At 40.1% G+C, this 23,863-nt stretch overlaps 1 protein-coding gene across 2 annotated transcripts in view; it reads right to left on the reverse strand.

Annotated features, from left to right (window-relative positions):
• Nucleotides 1-23,863, reverse strand: part of SLC1A2 (solute carrier family 1 member 2) — a 90,574-nt gene that overhangs the window by 9,096 nt on the left and 57,615 nt on the right. The window contains exons 2-9 of one of the 2 annotated variants that reach the window (XM_067296300.1): nt 20,630-20,769; nt 18,433-18,585; nt 17,531-17,781; nt 13,807-13,975; nt 10,685-10,811; nt 7,406-7,639; nt 3,539-3,733; nt 569-703 (exon numbers count right to left, since the gene is read on the reverse strand). In XM_067296300.1, coding sequence (XP_067152401.1) covers nt 569-703; nt 3,539-3,733; nt 7,406-7,639; nt 10,685-10,811; nt 13,807-13,975; nt 17,531-17,781; nt 18,433-18,585; nt 20,630-20,769 — 1,404 coding nt within the window. Of the gene's footprint in view, nt 1-568; nt 704-3,538; nt 3,734-7,405; nt 7,640-10,684; nt 10,812-13,806; nt 13,976-17,530; nt 17,782-18,432; nt 18,586-20,629; nt 20,917-23,863 lie in introns of those variants that run through there. The other variant, XM_013959494.1, reaches the window with a different exon arrangement.

The raw sequence follows: 23,863 nt of genomic DNA on the forward strand, positions 1-23,863 counted from the left end.
GCCAAATGGCAACATAAGAAAGGATCTGACTTGGCATATACAATATTTTGTCTATATTCACAGCTTCTGCATCCAGGTGTTGAGGAACAAAGGCCTTGGAAAACTATCTATGAGTTTGCTGTTTCTTGTTTGTGGACACTTGCAGTGGCACTGAAGGACTTTGATCTCAAGTCCTTGAAAATGAAAGTGGGTCCTTCAGGTTTTGTCGATCTGTCACGAAAATCTGGCTAGGGAATAGCCTTCTATCTTGCAGTTTGTTTTCTCATTTTTCTTTCGTTTATATCCTGCTCTGGGACAGTCCTCCTACAGTTTGTTTCTTAAAAGCATTTTACTTCCTTATGTACAAAAAGAAACAGATTTTCCTCACTACAAGTGTAAAACATTTTATACTACAAATGCCCAAACCCCACTGTAACTGGCTGACAGCATTTTGACCCACATATTCAACATCCGTCCTTAATTTTAGACCAGAACAATAAGAAACAGAAATACGAAAGTAGAAACGAGACAAACTGCTGTTTAGCTAAGTCTGTGATGGGGAGGCATCACAGAGCAGAGCACAACTTACAAAAGCCAGTCAACAGCAACAAGCAAACTGATGTCCTGGGTGGGGAGACCCACTGCAGTCAGGATCAGGAGCATAGTGACAAGTCCCGCGCTGGGTATACTGGCAGCTCCAACACTTGCAAGGGTGGCGGTCAAACTGCAAAAACCAAAACCAAATGGGAGTAGCAGGAAGGGGAACATAATTTCATTGCATATTCATGTGATCATTTGGAAGGTCTTACTTCTAATGAGTTCTTCCCCCAAAAAACAAGGATTATATGATAAACCATGGCAAGTTCAGGCCAAGACCTTCATGCTTGTGTTCCCCCAAAGATATTTATTTAAGGGTGGCCAGATCTACAGGGTTTGTTCTGAGAGGTGTGAGACTAAGATTGGTTATAGCATTAAAATCTTTGGGCTAGTAGTGTTTTCTGAGCTCTACCAATACATTCAGGGTGTTGAATATAGAGTTTTCATCATCCAGACTTGCTGAAGTTTGGTGGCCATGGGTTGAATTTCCAGGATGGTCTATTTCTGTTTATTTATGGGACTTGAAGACTGAACTGGGAGTTAATGGTTTAGAGAAAATGGTTATTATCAAGGAGAGAAGGGTAAAAGGCTTGGTATCCAAAACTCATTGTTCAAACTGGCAGTGTACCAAGCCTAGATACAAATCACCCTAGATGCAAAACCAATATTCATCTGATTGTGTCACAAATCCAAACTTATCTTTGTTTTTGCCTCTCCTTTTTTTTGCTTAAGACCACTAGAGTGAACGTCTGTGCTCCAGATGCTGAAGTCTGTAAAAATACGCCACAGACCACAACAAACATTAGCATCACTGGGCAATCCTATGCAGAATGGAAAATAAATTTGTCCAAGAATAAGCCAAGGGAGGGGGTAAAAAAGCAAGGGAAGGGAGAGGGAGTGAACGGAGGGGGAGACAAAGCCTCTGCCTTTTTGAAGCAGAGCACAGAGTTGACTAATAAGGTTGCAATTCTGTGGGTGTAACCAACAAATCCAAAAGTGCTTCCAGCATGGAAGTAGGGGAAGGGGGAAATCCTCGGCTGTTAGCCACAGAACTAATCTGTGGGGATGTTAGCCTGATTTCGACCTGCCACATGGCAGGTTTGACCCAGACAATCCAGGCTGCCAAGTTCGCCAGGTGTCTGAGTTAGAGTGCAGCCCGGCCTCCTAAACCTCCAGCTACGTCCAGCAGGTACACGGGCAGGATGCTCGGCTCCACTGCCAGGCTCTGAGCGTTGTGCCAGTTCCTCGGGCACTTCCAGCCTGAACTGGTGAGGGATCATTTCCAAGGTCTGTGAGGAAATGATCCTGCCAGCCTTCCCACTGCAATGCTTACAGGGCTGGAGGGGAAAGAAGCTGTTCAGGTCCAAACAGAGCCTGGCTTGGCCACCATTTCCGAGATCACCCTCTCCTGAAGAAGACAGGAAATCAGTGTATCTACGTGACCAATAAGAAGTAACTAGGGCTAGTTAAAGACTAATCTTAACTAGACAAAAGTCTTTGTGAGTTCATATTTGGGTCATTTGAATATCCCCGGCGCCACAAGCTGGGTTTGGCAGACATGAAATAATATCCTTCCATTCATTTGTACTGCTACCTCAAGGGATAGCTGTCGTCATATTGTTGCAGCAAAAATGCCATATTGGATGAAGAGGAGAACCAATGGTTTTCCTACAGATAGCCTGAAGGTGCCCACTGCTTAGTAACTGCGAGTTATAAAGTTGCCTACACTGGCCTTAACATGGTGAGACCAGACAGCACTAATGAGTCAATCCCTCAGAGGGGGTGCAAGAGGAGTAACGCGGGTTCAAGCTTACCAAACCTCTTGACCAACTGCTGATCCCTGACTTGAATTTCCCTGATCTCAATTTAGTCTAAAATATGCCTTCTCTGAAATGACTGTTCTCATTTCTAGCAACAAAATTACACCACTCAGGTTCAGCATCTGTCTTCGTTAGAAGCAGCCTGAACCCTTTTCTTTTTTTTTAACTATTTTAGGGGTTAGGGCAGGAGACAAAGAAATGGAAAATGTGCTGGTAAGAAAGCTGGGCAACAAACACAGAATTAGACATTGCTATGCAGGTGTTTCTTTAGTGTTAAAAGGGTTTAATAAAAGAGAGGTGGGTGGGTGAAAACTACAGGAAGAAGGCAAACTTGGCAGCTTTCACTTGTGGTTTACATTGTAACTATTCAAAATGTTAGGCCTGGTGTCTTCATCAAGTTTTCCATTGTAAATTAACTTTAGCTGCAGCAGTCATAACTCTGTCATTCTTTTTTATTAGTCACCATATCTAATGACTCTTAAAACTGGATTACAGTAAACAGTCTTGAATTACTTTTACCCATTTTGAATGTGCACTTTCCTCTGACTTTCCAGATATTCAGCTGAGCACTAATTATGGCTACTTGATATGAAAAAAGTAGAGCTAATATTTTCTAGGTTAGAGATAAAAAGTCTGAGAATACCTAGACCATGCTGCAGGTAACCTCACCCTCAGGATGCTTTACGTACAGTCCACTGTTTTTGCTGTTAACCGTAGTCACAGAAAAAGTACAAACAAACATGAAGACACAAATACAGTTGATGGGTACATTTCTTTTTTATTCCAATGAATATAAACAGGTATATTCTACAAAGTTAATGCCCCACATACCACTTTTAGCATCCCTCTATACTCAGGAAGTGAATTATTGCATTGGACAGAGAACACTGTTGACTTTCACCTTGTATTGTTAACTACAGACCTGTAAAAAACACTACCAGCATGCACTAAAGTTGTGAATACTGATAGAAAGTACAAGTCACTAGAGAACCAGGAACAACATATATGGCATTCTTTTGCATATCATTATTAAAAATCCATGAATTTTTCAGTGGATCCCACAGCCGCTGAGAAGACATCCAACCCAAAGCCTCATATTTTACAGTCTTCAAAAACAAAGCCCAAAAATACTTTGAACTTACCTCACAGTAACTATCTGTCCTCCATCCAGCTCAATGCCATTCATTTGTGCAATGAAGATGGCAGCCACAGCTTCATAAAGGGCCGTTCCATCCATGTTAATAGTTGCTCCAACAGGAAGAACAAACCTTGTTACGCGCTTATCAATGCCTAGATTTTCTTCGAGACATCGGAACGTAACAGGTAATGTTCCAGCACTGAAGGAGAGAAAGCAAATAAGTACAAGAGACATAATTAGAATATAATATACATACATGAGGGAGAAAAGTCAGAAATTCCGCTATCATTGTTTACATTTTCTATTTCCACTTTCTGCTGTGATTCAAGCCTTTTTGGTCAATTTTTCAATTAAGACTACATTTAGCTGGAGGACGAACTGTGGCCAAGAAAAGAATATGACTTAGAATTAAGGGATAAGAGCTCAAAGGATTATAAATGAAGCTTTCAAACTCATATATGAATTATTTCTTGCAATTTTTTCAAAGCAAATATTCCAGATGTTTTCTGATTTGTTAGAACTTCAAGGAAAGGGGCATATCCTAAATTTTGATTGTGATTTGCTCTGAAGAGAGAAATCAGTGCTGCTCTATGGAATGAATAAGCCAGGGGAAAGATATATAACACATGCAATTCTCAGAGCTTGGAGGACAGAAAAGGATATGAAACATGGTTGCAGGATAGGAAAGGATGTGAAACATGGATGGAGGAAGGACTCCTTGCCCACAGTGCCTTGCATTTGTGGGAACAGTTCAGGTGATTGCATTCACTTGTTCAAAACAAAACACCTTCATCTAAAAATACAACTGATAACAGACCATACTCTTCTCCCCTGTGGATGCAAGTATCTTCTACTTCTCCGTTCCCTGGTAGGTCTGCCTGCCTCAGGCAAAGGACTTGCCGCTACAGAAACAAAACCCACACAGAAGCATGTTTTGGTTCCTTAATTTTTTGTGGTATCTCTGAGGTCAGGTCCACCACTAAATGAAGTTTATTGCTGCCTGAGAAGTTGCTCTGAAAAGAGAAAGCTGACCTGGGGAAATTCCTTTAAATCAGTGTTTCAGTACTGAATCAGCTCTAGCTTATTCGCTTTTCTCCAACTGAGCTGGCGGATATTCTCAATGACCTTGACTATTGCACCACTGCTAATGCTGGTGTCATTGCCCCCTACAAAAATACTGATTTGCTTATAATGAAAAGAGTAAAGGACTAAACTCACCAAATGTTCTCAAATAAATACTTACAGCATATTGTTTCTAGTGCCTTGCAACTTCAGAGTCTTTCCAGCTCATTCATTCATTCATTACCACAGAGACACCACTGGGTAAAAAAAAATGTAATCCTTCCATCTTACAGATAATCAAAGCAAGGAAAAGGGAGATTAAGGAATGATTGAAGTACCTAACCATTAGAATATAGTACCATATTAAATGTCCTAGGTTATCTCAGACAACCACATGAGGCTGACATTTATCACACATGATCTATGGGTAATCCAAACCCTTCCGGACTAGTTGACACCTGAGTCACTTCCTAAATGACTCCTCCGATCCCACATCTACGGAAACTTGACTTGGAAACCAGGAGCTCCTAGATCTGCACCTTGTGCTCGAATGTCCAGGCCATTCTTTTGTTCACTGAGGTGTTTTTTTTAATAGATCTCAATAAATCAGATGCATAGTACCAATCATTTGTGTTCTGGCACCTTTACAAATATATTTGCAATTACAATTTGTTTTGTTATGTTTTTAATCAAAGGTAATCAAATTTATATTATTCTGTGTTTTTAGTCAAAAGAGAGACAATTCCCACCTTGTAAAAACAATGTAGTATTCTCTCATAAGTTACTCTAGTGGTTATATTTATAGCAGGTAGCTGGAAAGATTTGGTGAGTCATTAACCAATAATTACTAGTTAGTTTTTAAGTCAATGTCTGGATCACCTTGCCTTCTATGGTAAAGATATTCCTATATCTTATTAGAAGAACAACAAAATAGAAAATGTAGTTCACTGACGCACATTGAAACCCAGTCAGATAAGGTTCTTTTTCTTTTGAACAGATAAATCCCACCTAATATTTGTTTTCACAAATCAGGTCATCAGCACAAGGTGCGTATGAGCCAGGGTGTAAGAGCATTGCAATGGATCCTGCCTGGCTCAGGAGGCAAGGGCTAGTCAAACATTTTCCGCCTTCAGTTGTGTCCCTGTGAGTAAGGACAGGTGGGCAGACGAGGTTTCTTTGTTAAAAGGGTGCAGTAAATAGATGCCTTACTCAGTTTGACCAAGCAAAGAGCCTTAAGAGGAAGCATTTGCACTGCCCAGAGGCTCCAGATTAGATTGTATGATGGTGACTATTGCAACTTGTTTATGGAGCTACAGACTAGTCCAGTTCTGTCCATCTGGTTACTCAGATCCGAAGAGCAGTCAGGTGGTAAAGGCAGAACCCATGCAAAGCTGTAAGCTGGAACCACTTAGGAATTCCCTACCTCTTTCAACTTTGATCCTCCATCAGAAAAATGTGACTTTGTGCTAAAAAAAAAACCCGGCAAATGTTGTATATGGACACTGGAAATTTTTAATTTAAAACCTAGGTGGAAACGTGAACATTTCAGTGCAGAAAAGCCTTAAGGAAATTGTGTTTTATTCAAGCTCCTGGCCAAGCTCTATCTTCCATAGTCCCCCATTATTTATCCTCTTGTTCATCAGGGGAGAAGTTGTCCAGCAGACTGGTTTTGCCCAAGAGAGGGGCATGTAAAATTTGGTTCTCTTCAGGCACTCCTGAAATCAAGAATGCTCAGTTTTCTGATGGTCAGTTTTGAATTAGGCTTTTTTGTTTTTCCTTTTTAATTAAAAAAAGGAAGACTAAATTTTCTTCAGAAATAAAGCATTTCTTGGAGAAAAACACTTATTATAAAGTACAGATTTCCACAGAAAAATAGTTTCAACCCAAATCTTCTGACTGCCCCCTGGTGAAGCATCACAACTTATTACTGAGACCTGAGTCATTCAGTCTCCTACACACTTTGCTGAGTCTGTTTTGTGCATCAGCTCCATGTCTAAAATGCTCTGCTCTATACTGAAGTCCCCTTAGTCTGCCAAATTGAATGAAAGAAGAAAAGCAAGGCTTTTTAGTAACTCTTTGCTGCTGTTTGTGAAGCAGATTGTATCTAAGTCTAATTTGCAGAGAGCTCCCTGGATACCTTTTGTGTCCTTCACAGAAGAGTAGAGAAAGGGCTTGAGTATACTGAAATCCTCAGTGAGAGCAGTGGATACGGACAAATCCCGGAGCGCTCTAGCTCTCAGTTTACAACAGCCTCCACTGCCTATTACCATCATACTTAAAGGGAGGAAGTGACTGGCAGCCACAGGAGATTTTCTTACATCTCCTTCATTTCTCTCTTGAAGCCTAGCACAATTCTTTCCTTCTGAAGCAGCAAGGTGAATACCTGTCAAGACTCTGATTAAAATTCTTATTCCTTATAGTTTGCTGTATTAATAATGACTTTAAAGTACTCATACCACTTTCTTGCTAGCATGCTTTCAAAAGGTGAGCAAATAGAATTATCACTGTTTCCTAGCTGAGGAGACAGGCCCGGAGGTAACATGGTTTGCACAAGTCACTGGGCCAATACCAGAGAGGAAAACAGGAACTGGGTCTCCCAGTTCCCTTCAGTTGGCTGTATGACCTCTCTTAAAAAATCACCAGGGCGTATGGTAATTTTTTTTTCCCGGCAAAACTAGGTAACAAAAAGCTTTTATTCAACGGCGTAAAATGATTTTGTAGTGAAGGTCCGAACAGCAGATGTATTATCTCTAAACAGCAGCTAATGATCTGCTAAAAAATAAATAAAGCTGTTATTTCTCAAGTGTACCTGGAAGCTGTGCCTAGGGCTGTGATCCATGCCTGGAAAATCCCAGCGAGGAATGAAAAGGGGCTTTTCCTCGTTATCACAAAGTAGAGCAGAGGCAAGAAGATCCCTCCATGTATGATGAGGCCCACGATCACAGTTACCATGTACATGCCAAGTTGCCTGGCAACTACTTCTAAGTCCTTGATTGCAATGATTTTTCCACAGATGAGGCAAGCGATGCCCAAAGGGGAATACCTAGAGAAAGAGAACAAGCAGAGGCAGAACTGGTCCGTAGAGCATGCAGTCACAAACTTTGCACTTAATACAATACAGACTAGTGGAAGAGGTAGGGCGCTCTCAGGATCAGCGCTGAGATGCAGATCAGGAAGTGATCATGGAAATTCAATGGAAATTCAATGGATAGCTTTCACACCTCTTTTAAAAATAAAGGCCATCTCCAGCGAATTCCACATTTACTTCATTTTATTCCATCTCACCAAATGGAATATGCATTTCCTGAATGGTCTTTAATTCTGGAATAACATCCTACAAGAATATAATAATGTTATACATGCAACTGCTTAGGATCGTTATAAAGAATAGTGTAGTATTTGTTCTTAATATGCAACTCTTACAACTCAAACAGCTCATCTGGTTTCAGGGAGTTGTATTATTTGCTTCAGGTAAATTATTTGTTGAATTAAATTGCCTTTCTTTTATCTTGAATGATGCAAATGTCTCTATTATGTTCTTCCAATAATTTGGACAAATGCTTTTTAGTCTATGGACTCCTCATTTCTGTACTTCAGTTATGTGCTTTTGTTATTTATGATAGGTTATTGGTTACCTCAGTCATGTGCTCCCCTGATGGCATAACTGGAACTTTTAACAGGAAGATAACTGTGCCACCCCATAAACAGATTTGAAATGAATGGATATTTTTAATAATCAGCAATAGTGAAAATGCCTGAATGTGCATGGATAGAAGATAATGTTTATTCCTCCACTGGTAAAGGTTAGTATATCATATCATTTTCAGTGGCATTCACTTTCTCTATATCTGTTTTATAAGACTTCAGCTGAGAGAAAGTACTGTGTGTAATGCACACAGAAGAATAGTAAGCAATAAAACGTTGCTCTGAGAAAGCATGGTTATTTAAGTTTTCAAAAATGATTAGTGATTTGGGTGCTTAATTAAAGACAATACAAAGGAAACTGAGTTCTAGAATGAAAAAGTGCTTCATGCTTTCTGGAAGACAGTCCTCATGGTCTCTCAAGCAGCGTGCCCAAAAACTGGGAAGCCCTCAGTCATCAGTCACTTAAAATGCAAGGCCAAATATTTTACCAGTTATCATAGAGTCTGTTTTTCAATAAGCATGACCAAGCATATTCCTTATAAAGAATTATATGACATCACAGTCAGATGTCAGATTTGTTTTATGTTCCTGTAGCTATGCTGTGCTCCTGAGAGTCTTCTAAACTATTGGAGCTGCCACAGGAGTTACAGCCTTCTCTGCAGAGAAATCGTAAACCAAACAGAATGTAATTCTGCATAGAGAAGAAATGCATTTGTCTTTATAAACACACACACACAAAATACTGCTCTGGCCACAACAATTCTTTAACTGTTCTAGACAGTGATGAATAAGTTGAACTCCCAGCATCACTTAATCTCCTTTCTCAAGGAAAGAGAAACAAAAAGCACATAAGTGAATATAAACATTTGCAGTGGATATGTTGAAACTGGAATGGTTTCCTGTCATTGCAACACTGACTACTAGAGAAACCTTGTAACTTCAGTCACATATTATGTCTTGGGTGAAATAAGAGTAAATTCTAGCTCTTGGAGTGTTTTGAGAGCATAGTCACTGTCTCTCTCTCTATCTATAGTCAAGAGCAGCAGATTACAATGGTGAAAACAACAGGGCTTTATGAATAAAAACAATTATGTTTTTATGTGGCAAGATCCCCTACTGAAAAGCAGAAGCATAATAGGAATGCACGGTCATTCTTTAACTTTTGTTCTATACATTTCCACATAGCTGTTGTTATCTGCATCACTCTTGCTTAACACATCTTCCTTTGAAATGCTGAGGGCTCGTGCTTCAGGCACCTTGCTCCTGTTTCTATTAAACTGTCCATCTAGAACCTCAGAGGGGAGGCAGTGTAGCCCTGTGACTCAGGAAATTGCATTTCCAGGGACATCTGGCAATCGTGGGAGCAATGGGCCATAATAGATGTGTTGCATTGGAGTGGCTATTTCTGCTCTTGGAATTCATTGCTAACAGTAGTCAGTTCATTAAAGACCTGGGACTAATCCTAATTCAAACACATGCAATGCAGACACACCAGTCTGAGACACTAAGTGTTGGCAGAAACAATGGAATACTATCAGTTTTCTTAGTTTGTGCTAGCAAAAAAAATGGCATTGCCTTTAGCTGATTGAATGAGTTGACTAGTGTAGGACCTAGGAGATACCCAAATTAGCAGCACTATGCCAAATATAGCAATGTATTTTTATGTTCTGAAAAACTGGTTTTATATGATATAGCCACGTTTGACACTGCATGCAAACAGCTCTCAGGAAGCACTCGTAAGAATCCTCTCAAAGAAAGAGCGCATCGCCTTCCAGAAGTGCAAACAAGGGCTCAGTCCTGACTGCGTGAAGTCACTCTGGTGAAGGCAAGCCAAGCCCTGGTGTTGTGAATGGGCACACTTCAAAAGCCGGTGTCTAAGCTCCAGTGCCCTGACTGTGATGAACTTCTAGGATACAGATTCTGCAGAAACTAAGTGGGGGGAAGGGTATACATCACTGATGACCACTGAAATTTTATTTAGTGGTAAGCCAATTTTGCTACAGAAGACAGTTAACAAAGTCTGCCTCCAGGCTTCTTTATAACTATGCCTCCTGGCTAATACCCTGGGATTATGCTAACCTCCCAGGAAGATTTGGATGTTCTTACGTGGGGCTTGCTAGCCTGCTTAGGTGTCCTTCTAGGTAATGAACTTCCACAATAAATGTGGCACTTAAAGGTCCTTCCTAGTAGCTGCATGTCTTGGATTTTAGTAAACAGAAAATGGAACCTATCATCTTCAGAAATATTTCAAAATTGGTCCTAAATAATCCTCACCAAATAGAAACAGTGCAGTTCTGGTTCTAACACCCCTGTTAAGGCTTTAAAAACTGAGCTACTTCATTATATAGACTACTAATAAAGCGAATTCACTATACGCAATGTTAGAGTTTTGTGAGATTTTAAAAATCTGTTTGTGTTCTAGAAGTTAGGACTTCAAACTTACCACATGATCATAGTTACTAGCTTCATCACAATCTCATTCAGGATATTGAAGAAATCCACCATCATCTTGGCCTGCTCTCCCATCTTTCCCATAGCAATGCCAAAAGCAATAAAGAATCCTATCAAACCTATTTGGAAAAAAATCACAATACAAAGAAAAGCGAGTGAAACCATGTTTTTTAGTAAGTTCTTGCACCTAGTCAACCTCTTGATATTACCTGCTTTATCCAGTTTTCAAGATGACTATACTGTATTACTCATCTCTTGGGATTTTATAACGTGAACTCACCCTCAACTTTCATAAGCATATTCAGAAGAATATTCTTTATTCTTTATTATTTTACTACATTCCAATTTCACAGTCCAACTATGTTTTTTCTTTTCTCTGAATTGATCCAATCATCAGGAAAAATACCTGTATTATAATCTTCTCAGCACCACACAATTGATAGAAACCTCCTAGCCCCTGGCAAATGGGAAAGGCAACACAGCACCATACCATGACTGCTCCTTGTTGCTAAAACGGTCACTAGAGACCAGGACTGTTTTTGGAAAGCTTCAAGAAAACCTCTTGACAGATTCAATCTACTGACTAGTCAGCCCCAGAATACAGGGAAAGACAAAAGCAGCCCCAGAAAACACCATTCGCAGGCCAGGAATATCCCAGTTAGATAAAGAACATGGGAGTGGGAGGACAAGGTGGGTATTGTCCTTTAAGCTAAAGTAGGGAACTCACATTAAACAGATTAACCTCACTGAAACTGGTTATCAGGGGATATATAGTCATAGAATTCAATACAAGTAAGACCAGACTCCTAAATTTAAATTACTAAAGTATGAACCTCTTGAGTATTGAGACTACCAGTGCGATAGACCAACTGAGTGCACCCGCTAAGTATTACTTTGGAGCTGTGTTCCCAATGCTAAGCTTTACTATCCAGTAATTTTCAGTGTCCAGAGTGGGATTATTAACTGATACTGATAGATGGTCTGAAGCAGCTCTTTGAGGTTAAACTTTGAGATGCAATATGAGTTCAGTATTTAACAAATGTGTGAACTCAGCTTGGAAATTCCCCAAGAAAAACCCATCAGGATATAAAAGCAGCAAAAGAAGGGAATTTCAGCTACCAGTACCCTGGGAAAAGACAGGCTATTCCATATCCTCACACTGAGTTCAACAACAGACATTCTTTTTATATACTCTTGGATATAAAATCATTCTATAGCACCAAGCCATCATTGTTGAGTCACTTAAATAGGGAAGGGAAGTATATGTATGTGTGCTGCAGAGCATGGAGAAATGATGAAAAGCTTTTCAGTCAAAGATCAACTTCCTGGAATTCAGACTGTGCATCAGAAAATGTTAGTAGGTGGTTTTGTTTCGTTAATTCCAAACTAGCTGCTACATTAGTCATAGCAGTCAAGTTGGTTCATATTTGCAGGAATTTGCTTGGCTTCTACAGTTTATGCAAGCTGGATGGCAATTCCCCAACATTTTCACTTCTTCATTCAAACAACATTTGAGAGTCATCGGTCAAAACACTGCAGCAATTCTCTCACCTAAACTATACTTTTAACACTGTATATTTTCTTCCTCTAGGAATTTTATCCAGTCTTCTAGCTCTTTTCTTATCCATGACAGGGCCAGCACAATACAATTCCAGCACTAAGTGTAATGCATCTCTCACATTAGAAATACTGTTTCATTTTAACACATAAGCAGAGCTCCAACTGAGAAAAAACAGGTGAGGGTAACAGTATGAGCAATAAGCTGCTGCCTCAGACAGAGTGCAAAATGCCAATTTGCACCTTTGCAAGAAAGTGGCTCCTCTGCCCACTGATGTTAAGTGGAATGAAAAGTCATCAAGTTAGGCAAAATACAGTGGCTCCCAGCTCTTGTAGAGCAAGCTGCTTCAAAGAGAAACAAATTATCTCTGATCAGCTTATTGATGGTATCTTCCCCATGCCTAGGCAGAGCAGCCACTGCCAACCGACTCACCAACACCTGGAGAAGCTCTGCAGGCACAGCAGCCACTGCATCCATGGGAGCAGCTGTAAGCAGTCTGTAAGGGGCTACTTGCCCATAAGAAGTGATGGCTTGATGATGTTCACTGAGCTAAAGCAGTGGTTTAGGTATTGCCACACACTGTCCCACTCTGAAGACAGCATCTATAAATAAACACCAGTGTGAGCCTCAGCCCTGTGTCAGAGCACGTGTGTGTCAAATGTAAGTGTGCAGATGAATGCTACAAATTGAGGGCTAATTTGTGACCAACTTCACCCACGTCCAGAAAGTGAGAAGGTGAAGGAGGAGCGTGCTTTTCTGGGCTGACAAAACTGTGATTTTAGGTTTGCAGGAGAAAATAGGAGAGGTGTGGTGGCCCTTCATTCCCCCCCTCCCAGTCTTCCCTGGTTAGAACAGGTGCTTTGGGAAGGGGTGAGAGATAGGCAAAACCTCCTTTCTACCACCCCCATGTGCTGGCTTGTACAGACAAGATGGCATGATGGTGGTTGTTCATAATTTGCAGCTGGTAAAGGTCAGCCGCCAAGATGAAACAGGGAGGGAGCTGTGACTCAGAGATGTGTCAAGCCTCTCTGGGATTTTTCTTGGGTGGTGCGGTTCACACCCCACCTATACCACTTCAGGCTGTGCCTCAAGCCAAATTCTAGTCAGCATGCCCAAGAAAACTACTGGAAACAACTGAGCTCAAATTCAACAGGGGTTGGTAAAGCACTGACTCTTGAAGTTTTACCCCCTACTGTTTTGCCAGTATGCATTAGTATTAGTCTAGGTAGGCTACTTCAAGAATGAAAGGATATTTTGGTTGCCTCCTACACGCTTCCCTATTATACTCCAAAAAATACCTGCAGAGTTGCCAATCCAAGATAATTTGCTTGATTGTTTCTCTGATCTAGTCATATTTCTTCTAAGACCATAAGGTTTTCATCTCTGAGACCAATGGGCAGCTAGTAGGTGGTAACATTTGATGATTATTTGTGGGTGCTAAACTTGCATGGAAGAGCAGGTGAGACAACACTGGCTACCCACTAGCTACCTAGTCACAGCCAAGAGCTATATCATACATATGATGTACATATTTGACAGGCAAAAAGTTTCCCTACCCAAGACATTCATGCCATCCTTAAATTCAAGTCCTTTCTTAATGATCAGCTGGGCTTCTGGTGGTGCTTCCCGCACTGTCTCATTCATCATAGCAAAAGCAGAGTCAGTGACATTAGGTGTTTCTTCAATTGGTGGTGGCACCAGCACTTTCTTGGTGACAGTTTGGATCTGAAGGCAATAGAAAGGGAGGATGAGAATGGAATCAGACCGAATGTAATCCATATGGGAGATCAGGAAATAGTAAGAATAAGTCTTCACTTGAAATTCCAGGGAAAGATCTTTTTAAAGGATTAGGCATGCATTCCACAACCTCTTATCCCCTCTTCCAAAAATAAATGTTTTTCAATAGTTCCAAGTGTCACAAAGTCCTGGGAGTCTTCCTCACAACACTGGTGTGAAAAGGATGTCAAATACTTGTTTTTTACCACTACCATGTAACATTTTAAAGATAGTTAGCCCCTTTGTCCAAATGTTTCACAAATGGTGTTTCACAGACTGTACTTTACACATAGATATCATTTATTTATCAGCAAAAGGCAGGCACTCCTAAGATCAGTCACAGCAGCAACTCTATTGCAAGGCTTGTTATTCAGGCTGGTCTGTCTGGCTCAAGCTATCATAGTTTGATGGTTAACTTCATTCAGAAACTTATGACATTTTCAATGCTTCATTCAGTGATTGTTTGTGAGAGCTCAAAATGGAAACCACATAGGTCCCTGAGCTCTCCACTTAAAATATTTTGAGTGACAGGTAACAGAAGACCTAGCTAAGCTGCCAGACACTTACTAAATCAAATTTTGCCACCTCAGTAAAGGGGAGATCAACATCTGAATAGATCTGGACCACTCCTGACACAAGAAAGGCAGGGAAAGCTGGGAAGGAATGGTAGTGGGAGAAATGGGCTTGATTTTACTGCTGGGGGGGTGGGGGGGAAAGAGGAGGGGGGAAAGAAAGAGATCTGTGACCTGCTGTTTTGAGAAGGGACCACCTCTTCCACCCACTTTGCCACCTGGAGCCTTTCCTGCCTCTTCATGACTCTGAGACAGGCAAAATAGCGGGGAAGCTATGACCGTTTCGCCACTGTGGCCCATCTGCTCCCTGCTTTCTGTGTTCCTAGAAACATGTCTGAGCAAGACATCAGAACCAGTGTGTTAACCTTTCAAAGAACATTTGCATCTCCTTCTTGTTGGGATGGCACGTTGTACTACAGTTGATTATTTATCCACATTCACACACGATTTTAAAATATCTTATTTCTCTCCTTTCAAAACCTGCTGTCTGAATCTACAGAATGAAAGGGATGTAGACAGAAAACCAGCATAGACACTGTATGAGAAACTCTTCAGTTGTCTTGAAACCAGCCAACGTTCCTGCACCTTTACATTTTCCTGAGTTAAATTTTATCTGGGGAATGTTGTCAGCACATTATTTTTTATGTGAGGTGTCCAGCCACAGCAATAAAATGTAAAGCATTAGATTCTGAGCACTCACAAACGCCGCTACAGACAGTTAAGTCAGAGGTCCCCAGCCCTTCTTTGCCTAAGGCCCATAGTCACTACAAATGCTGAGCCTAACATAAAGTCTAGATTCTGATAACAACATCTGAGGCCAGAAAAGCATCCGAATGTCGCAGTCATTATCCTGTATCACATATTTAGACATAAGAGTCTAATTCTCTTTCATGGCATAAAAGATCACAAGTCTCTGCTGGAATAGCAGTTTTTATTACATATTAAGCATTTTTTGTGCACCACAGAAAATTTCAAGAGATACTGAAACCCCATGAAGTTCTGAGTTCAGTTTCCAAATGAGCTGTATCTAACTTGCAGCTGAATCCCTTCATCGCTCTCTGCCTGATAGCAAGGGAAGGTATGTAAGCCACCCACGTAGATCGCTGCTGCACAGTACCACTGCCGGGCACACTTCAAAGTCATTCCTGGCAGGAATTCTGCAAAAATTGCCTCCTTCTAAGGCAACCTGGAAACACTTAATGCTCATGGGAGACTCTGTATGAATGTAGGAAGAGAAACTACACCATGAAAAGAAGGTAAATTTCCCTGTAAATAAAGGGAGAGATAAGTAAAACCTAACTCTTTTACTGAGGAGTAAGTGATAATAGGAGGCACAAGTTCTATTGGGAAAGGAGTATGACTTACTACACAAATGAAAGGTGGTTTTGTGGCAGAGGCTTTCTCTGGCAATTACTTTGGAATCTGATAAGATGAAATATAGGAAAGCCAAACAGCTCACTAGGGACTGTTCACACACCACTGAAATCAGAATTGTATCCACTGACTTCTATGGGCTTTGAAATAGGCCTGGGCAGATAAGTCTAAAAAGACTATCAGTGAAACTGGTGATCCATCCCTAGTGAAGTGCACTAAACATTAGTATTACACACACTGAAAAAACGGTATAAAGCTTCCGAGAAAACTATTAGACATTTGTAGCTTAATTCTTCCTTCCTCCCACGTTTTGTCTCTCTGTCTATATATTCAACCACTTTCAACAGACCAAAAATGTAATTCTTCTCGCTTCCATAATTTAAACTAGGGGAAGGAAACAAAAACAAAAGTGCCCTGTTCTCCCCCCACTCAGTTTTGTGAAAACACATTTCACATTACAAGTGGTGTTTAGCCAACCACAGTCTGACCACATGACTGCCATTCCCATGATGATTTGGAAATATTGAGAATGTTCTCTCTTTAAACCCCCAAGGACCATGTGTTTTTATGTGAAAATTTGGGGAAGAAGTGAAGCAATCCAAGTCCTTTTGGCAGCTTAGGTTGCCCTCTATTCCTCCACCCCTCATTGTACCCCCCACTTCTCTTCATCCTATTCTCCGGCCTAAACCACAGCTCCAGCTATCATGCCATTTCATTTAGGAACACTTAAGAACAGGTTTGGCAACAAACCTTGTTTGATTTAACAAAAAAAAGGCTGCATTATTGCCAAACAACTTAGTTGTTGGAAAAAGCATCTCACATACAAGAAGTAGGCTAAAACAGAGACCAGAGAACACGTATTTTTTGTTGCTTTTACCCCTCAAAGTAAAGCCATTTTGATTAAGCGTTGGTGAAAAGTGTTTAGACAAAATTATTTACCTACGCAGCAAGCAACACATGGTGTCAGCCACCTGCTCTCCCAGCAAGCCTCAAACCTGGCCTGCTGGAGCCACCTGTAGGTGGGTCAGCCACTTAACTGTATCACCCCCACGTAGTCTGGACTCTAATGCAGCAAATCGAAGTTATGAGAGGTTGGGTTTTGCGGTACATTTCCACTGGCACCCAGCCTGAATGAAGACCACTCATACATTACACACAGGGCACTGCAGAGCCATCAGCTCAGTAACCAATGACTGAGACCAAATTCAACCAACGTGAAAGATGCCATAGCTCATCCACCATTCAGCCCCAAGCCAGCACTCATGACTGTATATATTGTATACAAAGTGAGGAAGTATTTTTAAGTAATCTTAAAATACTAACTAACAGACTAAAAATAATCTTCCTTAAAAAGTCTAGTAAATAAAAAAACAACTACAACATAAACCAATTAGCTATAAACAATGTTCTTTCATTTACCTGCTCAAGACCTAAGACCAGTATTTCTCTTTTCATCATCATTTCTGTTGTTCACCTACACAAAGACATTAACTCTACGGACATCCCTAGTAAATAAAAGATGTTTGAAAAAATATTGCCATGGAATAGAAGGATTTACCTGCTGAAAGCATGCTTGGACTAAATTTTCAGGGAACAGATTTCGGATCAGATCCAAGAAAGCATCCAGACTAGATACTTCATCATTCTTCTTCCCTGGACCCAGCTGTTTCTTGAGCTTTGGATTCCCTGGGTGGATGGCTAAAACCAGAATCACACCCAGCACGGCAGCAATAATAGTGGTTGACATGTAGTAGACCATGGCTCTTGTACCCAATCGGCCACTTGCTTTAGCATCCAAACCAGACAGTCCTGCAGGTGTTTTATTTCAAGAAAAAAACAATTAAATTGAGAATCAATATCCAATCCAATGATCATCACAGAAAATCCTGTATAATTTGCCAAGTTTAATGACCACCTGCAGATATTTTTTTCTTCTATTGAAATTTTCACCACTAGATAGAGTACTGAAGCTTCACCCTCCCTCCCGTTCTTATGTGAACACTGCCTGCTGTTGCTAATCTGAGGACAAGCATTGGAGATTCCATCTAACTGCAAAGGAGACACTGAAAACAGAGAAGGTACCATACCATCTTTTGCCCTTCATTGCTGAAAATTGGTCATGTTCTGGCTGACACTGCAGCTTTAAGGAGGCTAGGCTTTCTAGTGCCATGCCATCATATTTACAAGGTCCAGTCCAGGAATTAGGTGAAACAGCATATTAAGAGAATTCTGATGTTCAAGATGGTAGTATGTGAGCATATGTTTGTAAAGAAATTCACTGGAGCATCTACACACTAAAGCAAATAAAGTTAATCAGAAATGAACCCTGAAATGTACATTGCAGCTGCAAAATCCTTGACAGGATCACACTATTCTTCTTCTTCTTCCTACGTCTCAAAAAGCAAACCAGGTGATATCTGTAGCAAGCATCTTAATGTACTTATGGCTAATAGATCTTACCTGTGATTAAACTGGAGATAATTAAAGGGAGGATCAACATTTTTAGCATCCTCATAAGTATATCCCCTGGGAAGGCTATTAACATGACTATGTCAGGGTCAATAGGTGTTGCTAGACGAAGAAGACCCCCACATAGCGCACCCAGGATGACACCTAGAAGGGGGAATAAAAGAGAACAGGTAGGCAAGGTAAATATATCTGAATGGACATTGATTACCCAGCAGAACAGCCTGGAAGAAAAACGGTTACAGAAGATAGGTGATTTTTTGGTACAGAGACAGATTTCTTTCTTCTTCATAAGGCTTAGCCTTCTGATTAATACTGGGCAGTATCATGCTTATTATATATCTCATGATTAAAGAGAAGTGGTCCTGATACCCAGTCTTCTGTCAGTTAGGCATATACCTAATGCACTATTTTGCTTCTGCATAATATTTGCTGATAATATTATTGAGATTTTCCAGTGCTGTGTAGGTCTTGTAATATGCTGAGGTGTAATCAAACATAATTCATATTGTTGCCCTAAAGCTGGCAAAATTGAAATATCAAGAGGTGATGTGGTTTATACACGGCCTTTCAGAACTGGTAGCAGAGCCAGGGTTAGGACCCAGCTCTTCAGAGTTGACACTGAGCTCTTAACAAAAGACTGGTTACCACTTGAAAACAAGGATGGCTTGAATACCTATTTTACAGCCTAGGAAAAACCCTACAGGAAAGCTAGAATAGTCTTGTGAGGAAAATAGATTCAAGTGTTGTTTGGGAGTTTTTGGAAGGGAGTGTCAGTCATTTGTTAGCAACAGGGCTATCTCTGATTTTATCACTATCAGCATACAATTGAATGAAATAAAAAATTAAACCAAAGAAGACCTAGCAGGTTGCAGCCTCAAATCCACCCACCCAACCCCCAGCTCTGATGAATCCTTTCAGGGAATTGGACACAGCTTCTCCAGTCTAACCTGAAATAACTGATACAGGGCTGTCATTCATCCCAAAGTGCCTGAACTGAAATATAGTGCATATCATTGAAAAAAAACCTGATTCTTGGTACTAATTTATTACTCTTTGCCTTCGATAGACTGCATCCTACTGTTGTCATTGGGCTAATGTTTTCATATAGTCATTACCATAAACAATCCCCTCATCACTTATTTAGATTTGTACAATGATAGTACCTAAGACTCTCTCTCAGGACTGAAGCTGTTAAAGAAAAGGCTGTGTTTACTTCTTTAAAATACTCTCTGTGAAAGGATATATAATGTTTACACCAAAGATGCCTGTCTTCTTGATCCCAAGCCCATTATAAAGTCTCAAGTGTGATAAAACTTGACAACGAAGCCTGAGTCATGCTTTGAAGCAACTATGGGATTAACTTTTTTTTTTTTTGAAGTATCAGTTTGATACAATGGAAAATATACTTGTCTTTAAAATTTCTTGTGGAACTGCATAAGCCACCTTCTAAAGATGATTCAAAGCAAACACTCTATCTAAACACTTCAGCAGCATGCATTTTAAAGGCTGAAAAATATGGAGATGAAATTCACAGCTCAAGACTAGCTGCCGTTGGTCTTTCAAACAATAACGAAATAGAGTATGTCTATGAATTTGCTGCATTTGGCTGTTAGGCTTTCAGTGAAAAAGAACCAGGCAAAGAGCCAGTGAACCACAATAAAATGTCAAACCTTTCCATATTTGGAAGCTGCTTAAGCCAGAGGCAATATTCAGGATGAGATCACTGAGCTCTGGCTTGTAGCTGTCCCCCTCCTTGTGGAGGGGGGGGACAAACCTTAAAAAGCAGTGGAGGAGAAAAGCATGAGCTGAGAGAAAAGATGAGGGAAAGGAAGTTTTGGAGAGTGTGGGTTTTGGTCCCCCCCCCTTCCCCTTACATTATTGAGAGAAAATGTGTGGTGCATTTAGTTCTACTGAATGACATCGATCTGACTAGCCTGGGGACTTGGATTGTATTTCAGTCAAAAACAGATATAATATGTAGCTAGCTCAGTGGTGCGGACTTGCTCCATGTTGCGTTGATAATATCCTGCACACCTGAACAAAAGGGACAAAGCCCGAAGGTGTCCTATTTACTCTCTGGCTGTTCAGCTAGAACAGCTGATAACCACAGAAAGACGGAAAGAGTTTGTGGTACTATATGAACAAACACAGACAGACACAGTGTCCGGACAAGCAGGATGTAGCTTACCGAATACAGTAAGAGTCAGGAGCAGATTTCTGCGGAGTGACTGGCAAAATTGCACACATATGTTCCTGGATCTGGGCTCCACTGGACTCAAATGACTTTCATGCATCCGCACTTCTACTTGCTTAGGCATATTGTTGGCACTGGAATAAAAAATGAAAATCAAGTAAAAGTTATAGCACAAGATGCCAAAAGTGAGAGGAAAGTCTGGATTACTTCCATCAAACATAAGTGGTGAATCTGATGCATATTCCAGTGCTTCCCACATCTCGCAAACCCTGTATCTTTACTGCCCTGAAATGGCAATGGTTTGTTCTGTAAAAGGTCTTATCTTTCAAACAGTGGAGATGTACCCAGAATGAATTCACTGGCCACATTATCCCAACTGTTTTATGGAGTAAATTATTTGTCTTGATCTGGAAAACTCAATTTCCCTAAAGGTCATGGTTCTCTGCTGAAATAGGAGAAATGGTTGAAGAACAAAGTTTCTACTATCAGGAAAACACAGATTTTAATACCTGATTTAATTCCAATTTGGGAAAAGTTTATAAAACAGGATTTATTTGTGAAACAAAGCATTCCAGAATATTTTGGCTTAATCTTCCCAAAATATTTCATTTCAACATTAACATTTTATTTTAATATAACCAAAACGCTGAGGTCAAAAGAATCTTTTTCAACCTGGTTCTAATGAGATTTGATCCACTGCTGGTGAAAAATAGTCAGAAAAATATACATTCCCCATAAGAACTTCTGGCTTCATTGAACTGGCAGAGTTTAGTGGAAGAAGTTTTTGACTAACTCTGTTTTAAATCCAAATAAGTGATATGCACATGAGTGCAGGACATTGAAGGCCATGCCTCCTAACTTTCTCAATGCATGAGAAATCTTTAGCAATAGACTCCTTTCTTACATACAAAGTCTTAAACTGAACTTGAAAAAATACTACTACAAATAAAGCATACAGCTTCCCTAAAGTTTAAGGGTGTCTAGTTAAAGAAAAGAATTGGCTGAAAACCAAAATTTTTATTATCAAGAAAATAAACATCTTGAAATCTGGTCTTATGCCAGCTTAGAACAAGAGTTTAGAAAAAGGAGATCAAATTTGCCTCTATAATAGTAGATTGAGGTCTACAGACCTAAAATAGGCTTAAAAGACAGATAAAACTTGACACCCATCAATCCACCCTCTGAGTACTTTCTCAGATGAGGCTATGCTGTCCCGCAGTGAGTCTGTCTGGGGCATACCATTGACTGCCACAAAACTAACAACAAGCTAAAGCATTTCTAGGAAAACAAAACATTTCTTAATTATATATATACATCTCATCATCTTTGTAACATTTCCCAAAGAGAGTTACAATTAAACCTCTAATAAGAATTCAGTCACTTTGATGCAAATAGTTTCATGATTAACTCATGATGTTCCCATTCAAAGTGAAAAGGAATTCCTTCCCAATACACCCTGCTGTGGAAAAGGTAGCATCAGCAGTAATACATCAGGGGATGCATTTAAAAAAAAGGAAGAAACCTAAGTGTTGCAATTTTGATATTATACTTACTTAAATATTTTGCAATGGTGGCTACAATAAAATGTACTGCTGATGGTGGAATAACAAACAACATTGGTGCACATTCTCACCATTTAAATGATAGGCATGCCTTTTTCTTGAATAATTATGAATGTGCATATGAGAGATAAATAAGGATTAGCGAGGGGAAAAATGTTATTAGCAGTTATTTGAGAAGCTATAAGACAGATGAGACTGTGACTGCAGTATTCACGCACATGAGCCACAAAGCCACTAAACCACAGATAGAAGTGTGCTATAAAATGAAGGAATTTGAGATCCAAACTTTGCAACTGGGGAGTCTGCCTTGTTTCACTTGCACTCTAACATCAGTGTATCATTTATTTGGATTTATGTTCACCACAGATATGTTATATATCCCTCTGAAACTGTGAAATATGGGCAGCTGAAAATAATTCAGAAGAAAAACTCAGAGGCTCTTCTATTACTAAATAATTAGGCAGAACTGGAATGGATCATTAGACAGAAGCACTTGATGTTATATGTCTTTCTAGGATTTTACTTTGGGCTAGGTTTAGTCTGGTTTCCTAGACTGAATGCTGTCCCTTTCCCATCTGACCTCACACATACAGTTTCAAACTGTCCAAAGAAAAGCCACCTTGCAAGTATCTGCTTTCTCAGCTGTGGGCTACTCTAAGAAGTGCCACACGTCCTTTTCCCTAATTTGCAGACAACAGGAGCATGTCATTCCCCTGCCACCATTGCTCAAATAAGTCCTCCCACATAGAAACAAGCCTCTGATCCTGCTCAGATTCAAGCCTTATTTCTATTCTTACTCCTCTCTAAGCGGCAGCAGGTGCTTGCTGCCCAGATGCCCTTTCTGTGCCAAGTCCACTCAGCACCCAAAGGTTCACCAAGTGAGGGGATGGTGGACCTACTCCACGGCTGCAGTGACTACTTCAGGATCATACCCCAGGTGAACTGAAGCCAGCTCTGCTTGAGGTAATCAACACAGAGCTTTTACACTGTAGCAACCACCTTCTTCAAAAGTTCAGTCATGTCAACTGTAGATATCCAAACACTCACTGAGAAGAAACTGAAAACACAGAATTCTTTAAGGGCATTCCTAAATTTCCAGAAATCTAATACCATGCTGTGTGCTTCCCTCATGTGCAAAAAATAGGCTTTATGCTCTTCAGGATTGCATGTGAACTTCCAGCATGGACTGAAATTCTGAATGGTATTTTTTTTCTTATTTTTTAAAGAGAAAAGACCAATGCTAAAAATATGTTAATTGCATCTGTTACAAACAGTGATGACAGATGAATATCATCAAATGAAAAATTGGACCACAAATGATAATTATCGGAACATTTGCACTGTTAACACTGGTATTAGCAATGAGATTTTTATCACCAGCCAGAGACAGTATTGTTCAGGCTTTTCAGTATGTTGCAAGGTATTCTGAGGAGGGGAAAAAAAACCCAAACAATACCAAAATAAAAATCTTGAGCGAGTGATAAAATAAGCTTCTTGTATAACACATGACGAGATCAATACTTGGCTCCAGAAATTTTCTATGCAATTACTAGGAGATAAAAATCTGCTTGATCTGTGAATCACAGAACCTCTATAGAAATGGGCTTGTGACTTATGAACTGAGTCATCTATCTGGTGCTCTTCCTGTGCCTCTATTTCTATCTTG

This window comes from Apteryx mantelli, chromosome 4 (assembly GCF_036417845.1).
Source record: "Apteryx mantelli isolate bAptMan1 chromosome 4, bAptMan1.hap1, whole genome shotgun sequence".
In the NCBI taxonomy this organism is placed as follows: Eukaryota; Metazoa; Chordata; class Aves; order Apterygiformes; family Apterygidae; genus Apteryx; species Apteryx mantelli.